At 52.0% G+C, this 12,375-nt stretch overlaps 1 protein-coding gene across 1 annotated transcript in view; it reads left to right on the top strand.

Annotated features, from left to right (window-relative positions):
* The window catches only part of Dock6 (dedicator of cytokinesis 6), a 59,481-nt gene that overhangs the window by 42,211 nt on the left and 4,895 nt on the right, over window positions 1-12,375 (top strand). The window contains 6 exon segments of the mRNA XM_052754336.1: window positions 157-315; window positions 1,486-1,586; window positions 3,345-3,537; window positions 3,621-3,764; window positions 11,938-12,069; window positions 12,216-12,230. Of these exon segments, the coding sequence (XP_052610296.1) occupies window positions 157-315; window positions 1,486-1,586; window positions 3,345-3,537; window positions 3,621-3,764; window positions 11,938-12,069; window positions 12,216-12,230 (744 nt within the window).

The raw sequence follows: 12,375 nt of genomic DNA, 5'->3' as shown, positions 1-12,375 counted from the left end.
AAGAGGGCTCAGAGTGTGGGAAGCGTGGGGTGGACAGGTGGGTGGGAAGTATTAACCACATATGGCAGCTGACAGGTCAGCAAGTTTAAGGGACCCTGGTGTGGGGAGTCGGGCACCTGAGGCTCTCAGGGTAACGCTGCCTCCCTGTTCCATCAGAACTTCGCCCGTGTGAAGATGCTGGTGACCATGTCCCTGTCATCCCTTGTGGGGACAACTCAGAACTTTAGTGAAGAGCACTTGAGAAGGTCCCTCAAGACCATCCTGACCTATGCAGAAGAGGACATAGGACTGAGGGACAGCACCTTCGCTGAGCAGGTGAGGCCTGTGTTCCCTTCCTCCCACTGGGGATGACGTGTAGGTTTGCCCCTGTGTTTTTGGTTTATTTATTTATTTTTGGTATTTATATTTGAAGTTTGGTATTATGAGACAAGGTCTCACTCTATATCCCAGGTTGGCCTCAGACTCACAGCAATCCTGTCTCTGCTACATGAGTGCTGGGGTTATATGCATGATCCACCAAGACAAACCTTTTTTATTTTTGAGATAAATTTCCCCCCTCCCCACTCTCTTTCCCTCCCTCCCCTAGTCCAGGAGGCCTACATCTCATTATGTAGCTGAGGCTGGCCTTGAACCCCTGGCCCTCCTGCCCTGCCTCCCATGTTCTGAGGTAACTGGTATGCTCCACCACTCCAGCTTCTTTGTCTTCTTTTGGATGTCTCAGCCTCAGCCTAGGCTGACCTGGAACTCATTATGTAGCCAGAAGGACTTCTGACTTGTGGCAGTGGTCCCGGCTCTGCCGCCCCGCGCTGGGACGACAAGGTGTGCGTGTGTACGTGTGTGCACACCCAGCCTGCCCTGCTGTCCCCCCGACTCACTGTGTGTGTGTGTGTGAGTGTGCATGTATGTATCCCTGTGTGCACGTGTATGTGGAGGTCAGAGGTCAACAGGGGGATGTCTTCCTCAGTCTCTCTCCACCTTATTTTGTTGTGGTGGTGGGTTTTTTCAGATGGGTTCCACTATGTGCCTCTGGCTGTCCTGGACCTTGCTATGTAGACGAGGCTAGCCTCAAATTCACACCAGTGGGCCTTCTCCGCCTACTGAGTGCTGGAGTTAAAGGCATGTGCCACCGTGCACAGTTGCACCTTATCTTTAGAGACAGTGTCTCACTGATTCAGCTAGACAGAGATGTCCTGTGTCGTAGTCAACATCATCATCATCATCATCATCATCATCATGTCTGTCCCATGTCCTGGTTCCCCACCACACCTCCCCACCCCACCCCCACCCTCCACCCCCGTTTCCCCAACACAAGGATTATAGTCAAGCCTTACCTCGCCTGGCTTTGGACAGGTGCTGGGGGTCAGACTCAGGTCATAGGCTTGCATGGCGAGCACGCTACCCACTGGGCCCTCTCCCAGCCCTGCCCTCTCGTCTTAATCCTGACCCCATTGGCCTTGCTGAGCCCCGGACGTTCACGTGCTGCAGGTTCAGGACCTCATGTTCAACCTGCACATGATCCTGACTGACACCGTGAAGATGAAGGAGCACCAGGAGGACCCGGAGATGCTCATGGACCTCATGTACAGGTGAGGGCAAGTCAGGCCTGGAGGGAGGAGGCCAGGTGAGCAGGCAGCTGAAGGGCACAGGTCAAAGCACAAGATGGCACAGAACAGGGGGACAGACAGTTACAGACACGTGTTCATCAGCTCTCCAGTACTAGAACACACACCCAAGACAATCAACTTGGAGAGAGGAGAGGTTGGGCCAGCAAGTTGGCTCAGGCGGTAAAGGTGCCTGCCGCCAAGGCTGAAGACCTGAGTTCGATCCCCAGGGCCCACAGGGTGGAAGGAGGGGGCCAGTTCCCTCAGGTTGTCCTCAGACCTCCAAATATGCACCGTTTAGCACCTGTGTGCCCTCCTCTCCACACATGTATTACGCACACAGAGAAAATAAATGCACAAAAGGAGAGAGAGGAACGGTTTACTTTATCTAATGGGTTTGGAGATTTGGTTCTATAGTCAGTTGGCCCCACAGCTTGGGCCTGTGAGAGGGCTCCACACTGCAGCAGGAGCTTGTGGCACACTGAGGCTGCTCACGTTGTGGTGAGAAAGCCAGGCCACAAGAGGAAGAAACCGGGTCCCACAATAAGTAAAAGTGAGAAAGACAAGTAGCAGCCGTGCACATGACTCATTTGGTAGACTGCCCGGCACACGTGAGGCCCTGGGTTCCGTCCACAGCCCCACTTATACTGGGTGTAGTGGTACATACTGGCTACCTAGCACTCGGGAGTGGGAAGCAGGAGGGTGAGAGGTTTAGGGCCATTCTTGGCCACCCAGGGAGTTTGGGGCAGTGTTCTAGTTAGCTGCCTATTGCCATAATAAACACCATGACCAAAAACAAGTTGGGGAGAAAAGGGTTTGTTTGGTTTATATGTCCCAATCACATACTGTCACTGAGGGAAGTTGGGGCAGGAACCAAGCAGAGGCCATGGAGGAACACTGCTCACCGGCTCGCTCTCCAGGACTTGCTCAGATGGCTTTCTTATACAGCCCAGGACCACCTGCCCAAGGGCATCAGCACCCCAGTGGGCTGGGCCGTCAACCATTAATTAGGACAGCACACCACAGACTTGCCTACAGGTCGATCTGATGGAGGCAGCCTCTCCATTAAAGTTCTTCCCAGATGACTCTAGCTTGTGCTAGGTTGTCAAAAGGAACTAACCAGGGGCTGGAGAGATGGCTCAGCAGTTAAGAGCAGTGGTTGCTCTTCCAGAGGACTCAGGTTCAATTCCCAGTACCCGCATGGCAGCTCACAACTGTCTGTAACTCTAGGATCTGTAACTCAGACATACATGCAGGCAAAACACCAATGCACATACAATAAATAATTAAAGAGAGAAAAAAAGAAAAACTCACCAGTGCAGGTGGCCAGCCTGGGCTACATGAGCCTCTGTCTCAAAAAAACAACAAAACGTAAAAACCATGAAGACACTTCATCCCCAGCACCTCATAAACTGGGCATGGTGGCATACACCTGTGGTCACAGGACTCAAGAGGAAGGAGGATCAGAAGTTCAAAGTCAACCTCAGCTACATAGCAAGTCCCAGGCCATCCTGGGCTATATGAGACCCTGCCTCAAAAAACAAAAAAGGAAACAAGAGGAGTGAGTTAGACATGGCTGTGAGGAGGAGTAACGGACAGACGGGAAAGGGGCTGGTGAGTGGGGCAGGGCCACGGCTGAGCAGTCAGGGGTGGTTGAAGGACAGACAGGTAGAAGGTGCAGAGGAGGGCCGGGGCTGGACAAGCAGAGACGGGTGCTCAGGTCCCTGCTGTCCTGGACCCTAGGATTGCCCGGGGGTACCAAGGCTCTCCAGACCTGCGGCTGACATGGCTGCAGAACATGGCTGGCAAGCACGCAGAGCTGGGCAACCATGCCGAGGCCGCCCAGTGCATGGTGCATGCAGCTGCCCTGGTGGCCGAATACCTCGCCCTCCTTGAGGACAGTCGCCACCTGCCTGTGGGCTGTGTGTCCTTCCAGGTAAGTCCTCAGTGTGACCGGGAGGTAGAGGGAGGCCTGTTTGGGTGGGTGCCCGGTCTGATGCCACCTCCTGCCCTCCCCAGAATGTCTCCTCCAACGTGCTGGAGGAATCTGCCATCTCTGATGACATCCTGTCGCCAGATGAGGAGGGCTTCTGTTCCGGGAAGAGCTTCACAGAGCTGGGTCTGGTGGGGCTGCTGGAGCAGGCGGCTGCCTACTTCACCATGGTAAGACCTGGGACAATGGTGTTGTCAGAATGCTCCCAAACATTTTCCTGGCCTCCATTTAGAATGGAGAGTCAGAAGCAGGCATGGTGGTGCATGCCTGTGAGCCCAGCGTTTGGGACACTGAGGCAGTAGGATTGGAGTTTGAGGCCAGCGTGGACTACAGAGCCATTTTTTCCCAAACGAAACAAAATTGGGGCTGGAGCTCTAGCATGCACAAAGCCCTGGGTTCCATCCCCAGCACCCCGTAAGCCAAGCATGATGATGCACACCTATAATCCAGCGCTCAGTGGGTAGAGGCAGGGGGATCAGAAGTTCAAGGCCATCCTCTACTATATACCTAGTTCTAGGCCACTCTGGGCTATGGGAGTCCCCGTGTAAAGAAAGAAAGGGAGTGGGGAGGAAAGAAAAGAGTCAAAACAAGAAAACCAAAACCAAAACCTAGGGCCTTAGCGCAGGGGCGGTGGCAGCATGGGTGGGCGATGCCTGGGAGGGGGTGGGCTAGGGGACAGAAACCACCCACCTGTGGTTACCTGGAATGTGGGCTAGGGGACGGCTCAGTTGGTTAATGTACTTGTCGCTCAAGCATGAGTTTGGATCTGCAGTAAAAAGCCTGTAACCCCAGATCTGGGAGCCAGTGTGAGGATTCTGAGGGCTTGCTGGCCCGCTGGTCTGCCTCAAATGGCAAGCTCAGTGAAAGACCCTGTTTCAAAAAATAAGATAAAGAGCAACAGGAGAAGACATGTGTACACAGACAAATAAACCCCAGCAAAGGGCTGGGGTGTGGCTGGGTTGGCCTAGCCTGGTGGTACACACTTCTCATGCCAGCACTCGGAAGGTAGAGGCAGGATCAGACGTTCAAGGCCAGCCTGGGCTCATAGGACCCTGTTTCAAAAGGAGAGAAAAGCAGAAAATTGGTTCCTCAGAACCCGCTACCTACCTTTCTCTTCATGAAACCTCTCACATAGGCCTGCATTTACAATTTTATTAGTTCTAGAACTTTCAAGTACACATAAAAGAAGAAAGGGTTTTTGTTCCTGCTTGCTTTTTCCAGCCTGATTTTGGCTGTAACACCAGCCTCCTCTGCTTGGGCCTTCCTGGACAGCTACTCTGCTGGTATGCTGTGTTACCCAACTCAGGGGCGAAAATAAAGCTAAGACAGGAGCTGGGGGTCAGCCCAGTGGAACACCAGATTAGCCCTGAGAGGCTCTGATCCCTTCCAGCCCTGTGTGAGATGCTGCACATCTGTTGTCCCAGCGACTTGGGAGGTGGAGAAAGGATGAGGGACTCAGGTCATCCTGAGGCTGAGCAGTGAGTTTGAGGCTAGCCTGGGCTACATGAGACCCTATCTCAAACAAAAAGAACAAAGGGTTCATTGTGCAGCACAGTGGCAGAGCACTGGAGTGTACAAGGACCTGAGCTCCATCTCTAGCACAAAAGTAAAATAAAGTATCAAATCAAATCCAGGAGCCGGGTGTTGGTGATGCACGACTTTGATCCCAGCACTCGGGAGGTAGAGGCAGGCAGTTCTCTGTGAGTTCGTGGCCAGTTTGCTCTACACAGTGAGTTCCAGGGCAGTTACACAGAGAAACTCTATCTCGAAAAACCAGAAAAACAAAACAAATCAGATCTGAGGCCTCACTCAGACCCCACCAGCCCTGCATCTAAATGGGATTTGGAAGAGCCCTTTTATTGATGAAATATGAGAAGCTCCAGCTTCATGCGGGTCCCAGCTCTCAGCCCTGAGCCCCACCATGCCTCCAGCACCCTCGCTTTGGAAGGCCTCCATGGACACTCGGTAAACTGGCCCTGTCCACAGGGCCTGCTCGACAGCACGGCAGCCCAGATTTCCCCCAGAAAGATCTTCTGGGGTCAGGCTATCACTTAATGTGGAGCATGTCCCGTTAGCCTGTGATGTTTGGTGGTAAGAATGTCCCCAGGATGGATGCACACATTTATTTTCTTTTCCTTAAAAAAACAACTTATATTTGTTTATGTGGGGGTGGGTTACTCAACGTGCCCTGGCTCACTGTGAAGGTCAGGGGAATACGTGCAGGAACTGCTTCTCCCCCTCACCGTGTGGGCTCCAGGAATCATGCTCAGGTCATCAAACTTGGAGGCAAACGCCTTTACCCACTGAGCCTTGTCACCCTGTGTGTCCTATAACAGTTTTTGGAAGTCCCGATCTTGTTTCTTTGGGAGCATTACAGGCACGCACCACCACACTCAGCTAGTGACGTTTATTTTTTTTAGCAGTCTTCAGTTCACAGTCAAACTGAGTGGGAAGTATAAAGACTGTGCATGCGCCTTCTTTAGGGGGTTGTGGAAAGTATGGACTGTACGCGCACCTTCTTTAGGGGTTGCTTCTTAAGTCTTCTTACCCAGTGTTACATAAGGCCATTTCATTTCAGCCCATAGTACTTTGAGTATATCCCTTTCTTCCATTTTTTCCCTTTTCATTTTTGAGAGAAGGGTGCTCACATAATGCAAGCATCCCCCAAATCCCCTATTTAGTGGAGGATAGCCTTGAACTCTTGGTCCTTCTGCCTCCACCTCCAGACCACAGGGCTTGCAGGAGTGGCCACCAGGCCTGGTTTGCATGAATATCCTCTTCCCCAGTATACACAGCTTCCCCCATTGTCAACACCCCATGCTGGGAAGTTCCATTGACAGACACAACATTGTCCCACACAGTGCAGAGTTCAGCGCCTGGATCAGTCTGGGTTACATACATACTCTTGCAGGCTTTAGCACACTTTCAACAGCACAGACCCCACTGTAGGACTGTCCAGAAAGGCTGCTGCTGAGTCTCTCAATTTAAAAAAGCCAAAATCGGGAAAACCAGTCACCACTTCCTCCTTCCTGGGATCCTCCTCCTCCTTAGTGCAGTGGTAGATGGGACCCGGGGCTTCATACGTGCTGCCAAAGCACTCTGCAAACTGAACTACATCCTCAGTGCCTCCCTTTCTTATTACATATATCGATTACGTCATGCGCATGCCCACGTGCTGTGTGACGTGTGGTCGGAGGGGAGCTTGCAGGAGTCAGTTCTCTGCTTCCTCTGTGGATTCCAGGGACTGCACTCAAGTCATCAGGCTTAGCGGGAAATGCCTTTTACCCTCTGTGTGTGCGTGCTTTCTGTTGCTGTGATAAACACGCAGCCACCCAAAGCAGCTTGGAGAGGAGAGGGTTATTTCACCTTCATTTCTGGGTGACAGTCCATCACTGAGGAAAGTCAGGGCAGGAACCTGGAGGTGGGAACTGAAGCAGAGGCCATGGGACCGCAGCGGCTCATTGGCTTGCTCCTCCTCTGCTTGCTTGCAGTGCCCAGGATCACCTTCCCGGTGGGGCCCTGCCTCCCACATCCATCATAATCACGAAAATGTCCCAAGGAGGCATTTTCTCAATTTTAGATGCCTTCTTCTCAGGTGACCTTAACTTAAAAAAACGAAAAACGAACCAGCACATCCGCAGAGCCATCTCAGTGGCCCTGGTATTTTTGTGGTGGTGGTTATTGTTGTTGCTGTGACGGTATCTCAATATGTAACTCAAGCTGGCCTAGAACTTCTGTGTAGACCAGGCTGGCCTCACACTTGTGGCTGCTGGCTCCGCCTCTAAAGTATAAGAAGCGTAGGTGTGCACCACCATGCTTGCCGTGGTTTTTCTTGTTGTTGTTGTTTTGATCTCTGTGCACACACACGTGTGTATGATGTGTGTGTGTGATATGTACTTATGTGGGTGCAGGCATGCGTGTGCCACTGTACAGCTGTGGAGGTCTGGGGACAGCGTCTTGTGTTGGTCCTTACCCACCTTCCTCGAGACAGGGTCTCTCCGCGGCTGTTTCATACGCAGGCTCTCTGGCCGCAAAGCTTCCAGGAATTCTCCCGTCCTTCTCATCTAGTTTAGGGGTTATAGACTCTGAACGGCATTACATGGCTTCCAGCTCAGGTCCTCACGCTTTGCAGCAAGTGCTTTGCCCCCGGGACTGTCTCCCTTGCCCTGGGTTTGGGGTTTTGTTGTTTTTAAGGCAGCCTGGGCTGGCCTCGAACTCCTTAATCTCCACCTGTACTTCCAGTGCGGTTCTGACGCCAGTGTGTCACCAGTGACCCTTGCTGCCTAAGTGTCTCACTCTCCCAGTTGAAGGGAGCCCTGCCTGTCTGCTCCGTTTGGGCTCCAGTGTGCTTCAGCACAGGACGCTCCCCTGCCCTGTGGGACAGGTTATGTTGTGCAGTATTATTTGACCTAGAGTTTGGGGGTATTTGTTTTGTTTTGTTTTCTGTTTTACTTTGGAAAATGAAAGTTAAATCTGGTTTTCCTTTAGTTTTCTGAGACAGGGTGCCTTAGTTACTTTTCTCTTGCTTTGAAGAGACCAGCCCAAGGCAGATTATAAAAGAGAGCATTTAATTGGGGCTGGCTTACAGTTTCAGAGGGTGAGTTCATGGCCATCATGGTGGGAAGCATGGCAGAGCAGATAGACATGGTGATATGGAGCAGTAGCTGAGAACCTACATCTTATCCACAAGTTGAAGGCAGAGAGAGACTGGGAATGGCATGGGCTTTTGAAATATTAAAGCCCATGCCCAGTGACAAGCCTCCTCCAATAAAGCCATACCACCTAAGCCTTCCAAAATAGTCCCACCAGCTATCGACCAAACATTCAAATATATGAGTCTGGCAGCCATTATCATTCAAACCACCACACAGGTCTCACTGTGTAGTCCTGGCTGTTCTGGAACTCTATATGAAGACCAGGCTGGCCTTGAACTCACAGTGACCCATCTGTCTCTGCCTCCCCAGTGCTGGGACTTTAGGTGTTCGTCACAGTGCCTAGGCCTAAAGTGAGTTTTCTCTGGAGAGATGATTGGCACCTATGTAGTACTGGAGATGAGCCCAACCTTGCAGATGCAGAGGGTACTCTACCCCCGAACTGCACCCCAAGTTCCTCACTGGGGGATTCTAGGCAGGGGCTCTACCGCTGTGCCTCGCCCCCAGACCCTCACTGGGAGGGTTTGGTCAGCTCTCTAAGGTGAGACATGGCCCAGTCCTGTTAAAGGGATATTTATTTATTAAGACAGGGTCTCATTATGTGCCCCTTGCCAGCGTGGAACTCACTCTATAGACGCCGCTGGCATGAAAACAGAGATCCAGCTGCCTCTGCCTCCAGAATGCTCGAGTCTAAGCGTGTGCCCCAGGCCGGCCCCTAACAGGCCTTTTCTCCTGTGTTGCTGTTATCACTTTGCTGGTGTCTTCAAAGACACTGCCAGGGGGAGGAGACCGAGCATGGACAGACCCTGACTGAAGGACTCCAGCCGTGGGGAGGAAGCAGTTGGGCCTGGAGGCCTAGGGCTCGGGATCAGGTGGGCTGATGTTTACAGGCTGGCCTTGGGAGCCCTCCATCTCCTTCAGGCATGGGGGGGGACAGCAGTTTCTGGGGTATGGCTCAGGTAGTAAAGTGCCTAACACTCCCACATAAGGACGTGAATTCGATCCCCCAAAACTACATCTTTTTTTTTTTTTTTTTTTTTTTTTGGTTTTTCAAGACAGGGTTTCTCTGTGTAGCTTTGCGCCTTTCCTGGAACTCACTTGGTAGCCCAGGCTGGCCTCGAACTCACAGAGATCCACCTGGCTCTGCCTCCCGAGTGCTGGGATTAAAGGCGTGCACCACCACCGCCCGGCCCCAAAACTACATCTTAACAGAAAGCCAGGTGGGGGCTGGAGAGGAGGCTCAACCTCTGCTGCTGTTGCAGAGAACTGGGGTTCAGTTCCCAGCACAATGTCAGGCTGCTCACAACTGCCTGAAACTCTAGGTCCAAGGCCCCTAGCCTCTTCCAGCACCTGTTCTTATGTGTACATACCAGCACACAGCACCCACACAAATACATGCTGAGATAAATCCGCTGGGCGTGGTGGCGTATGCCTTTAATACCAGCACTCCGGACATAGAAGAAAATCAGTCTCTGTGAGTCCGAGGCCAGCCGCCTAGTCTACATAAGGGTTTCTGTTGCTGCAACGTAACACCATGACCAAAAAGCAAGTTGGGGAGGAAAGGGTTTATTTGGCTTACACTTCCAGATCATAGTCCATCACTGGAGGAAGTCAGGGCAGGAACTCAAACAGGGCAGGAACTGGAGGCAGGAGCTGATGCAGAGGCCATGGAGGGGAGCTGCTTACTGGTTTGTTCCCCATGACTTGCTCAGCCTGCTTTCTTATAGAACCCAGGACCACCTGCCCAGGGATGGCACCACCCACCATGGGCTGAGCCCTCCCCACTAACCACTAATTGAGAAAATGCCTTACAGCTGGATCTCATGGAGGCATTTCCTCAACTAAGACTCCTTCCATTGACACACAAAGCCAGCCGGTACACCATGTCTCAATATGAATCAGTCAATTAATCTTTGCAGGGAGAATAAAAGGGTCACAGCCAAGCTTGGTGGTCTGTCCTCTCACCCTAGCTCTGAGGAGGCAAGATGAGAAGACCCATGGGGCCCTCTGCTCAGCCAGTTTAGCAGAATTGGTGAGCTCCAGATTCAGTGGGAGACCCTTTCTCAAAACAGATAGCGGAGGGTGATTGAAAGACATCCAGTGTCAGTCTCTGGCCCCCAGGGCATGTGCACACCAAAGGGAAGGCTGGGCATGGCAGTGCAGTCAGCCCAGCACTTGGGAGGTCAGGCTTAGGGTCAGGAGTTCAGGGTCATCCTTAGCTACAAGATCAGCCTGTGCTGCCCAAGATCCCTTCTCAAAGAAAAAAAAAAAAATCCAGCAAAGCCAAAAGGCAAAATGGGATCTGTTAGATGGCCCTGCAGGTGAAGAACTCACCATGCAACTCTTACAGCCCCAGCTCAATCCCTGGAACCCTCACATAAAATTTTTTAATTAAAAAAAAAAGATTGGGGTTGGGGGCAAGCACAAGGGCCTCACCTCCAGGAAAGAAAAAGAGATTTATTTATGTGTATGAGTGTTTGCCTGAGTGTATGTGTGGGCACCATCTATGTTCCTGGTGCCTATGGAGCTCAGAAGAGGGTGTCGGACCCCCTGGGACTGGAGTTACAGACAGTTGTAAGCGGCCATGTGGGTGCTTGGAATTGAACCCAGGTCCTCTGCAAGAGCAACCAGTGCTCTTAACCACCGAGCCATCTCTCCAGTCCCGATTTGTTTCTGTTTGTTTGTTTTGTTTTGTATTAGACAGGGTTTCCCTGTGTAGCCCTGGCTGTCCTGGAACTTGCTCCATAGACCAGGCTGGCCTCGAACTCAGAAATCTGCCTGCCTCTGCCTCCTGAGTGCTGGGACTAAAGGTGTTTGCCACCACAGCCTGGCTTATTTTTTATTTTTTATTTCTTTGAAGATTTATTTATTTTATGTATATGAGTGCTCTATCAACTTTATGCCAGAAGAGGGCATCAGATCCCACTATAGATGGTTGTGAGCCACCATGTGGTTGCTGGAAACCTCTGGAAGAGTAGCCAGTGCTCTTAACCACTGAGCCATCTCTCCAGCCCCTTATTTTTTATTTTTATTTTTATTTTTATTTTTATTTTTATTTATTTATTTATTTATTTATTTATTTATTTATTTATTTATTTATTTATTTATTTTTGGTTTTTCGAGACAGGGTTTCTCTGTGTAGCTTTGCGCCTCTCCTGGAACTCACTTGGTAGCCAGGCTGGCCTTGAACTCACAGAGATCCGCCTGGCCACCACCGCCCGGCTTATTTTTATTTGAGCCGTGATTTCTTTGTGTAGCCTTTGCTGTCCTAGAACTAGCTCTGTAGATCAGTCTGGCCTTGAAATCAGAGATCAGCCTGCCTCTGCTTCCGGAGTGCTGGGCTTAAAGGCGTGCACTACTGCCTGGCTCTATTTTTCATTTTTATTTTTTAAAGCAAACTGTATTCAGGGTGGTGTGTCTCACTGGCAGAGCAAGTGTTTGCCTAGCACGTTCAGAAGCCCTGGGCTTCATCCCTAGTACTACCACAGCAACACCCTCCTCCCGTCCCTGCAAGGAGGAGCTGGTACAGGTGCCCACAGCTCTGGGCCTGGGTAAATGTTTGTGAGAAGAGGTGGGGACCACATTGGGGGCCCAAGCAGGAGGGCATGTCGTCTCTGGGATAGGAGTTGTCGGGTGGGGGTGGGGCATTGCGGGTCTCGGGGACCCTTCCCTCACTTCCCCTGTTCTCCAGGGTGGTTTGTATGAAGCGGTGAACGAAGTCTACAAAAACCTCATCCCCATCCTTGAAGCCCACAGAGACTACAAGAAGCTGGCTGCGGTGCACGGGAAGCTGCAGGAGGCCTTCACCAAGATCATGCACCAGGTGGGCGCGGGCTCCCTCCGGGATGGGCTCCTTCCCAGTCCCGCTTAGACCTCTTGCAGGCCCGGCCCTAGGCCCCGTTTTCTTTGCCCTGGCACTCTGCTTCCCTGCCCCTGGCTTTGCTGACCCGGCCTCCTCTTTTCCCACAGAGCTCTGGCTGGGAGGTGAGTCTGAGGGGGACCACCATCCCTGGTGAACATTGGTCAGTGAACACTAGGGGGCAGCAGAGCGGCGTGACGCCCCTCCACATAGGCCGCCCGTGGGTGATGACGCACAGCCCCCTACCTACTCCCCCCAGGCCTTCCCCCA

The sequence above is a fragment of the Peromyscus californicus genome, unplaced genomic scaffold (assembly GCF_007827085.1).
Source record: "Peromyscus californicus insignis strain IS unplaced genomic scaffold, ASM782708v3 Scaffold_11__1_contigs__length_118956290, whole genome shotgun sequence".
NCBI lineage: Eukaryota > Metazoa > Chordata > Mammalia > Rodentia > Cricetidae > Peromyscus > Peromyscus californicus.
The sequence above is the reverse complement of the archived record's forward strand: the minus strand, read 5'-3'. Positions and strand labels throughout refer to the sequence as shown.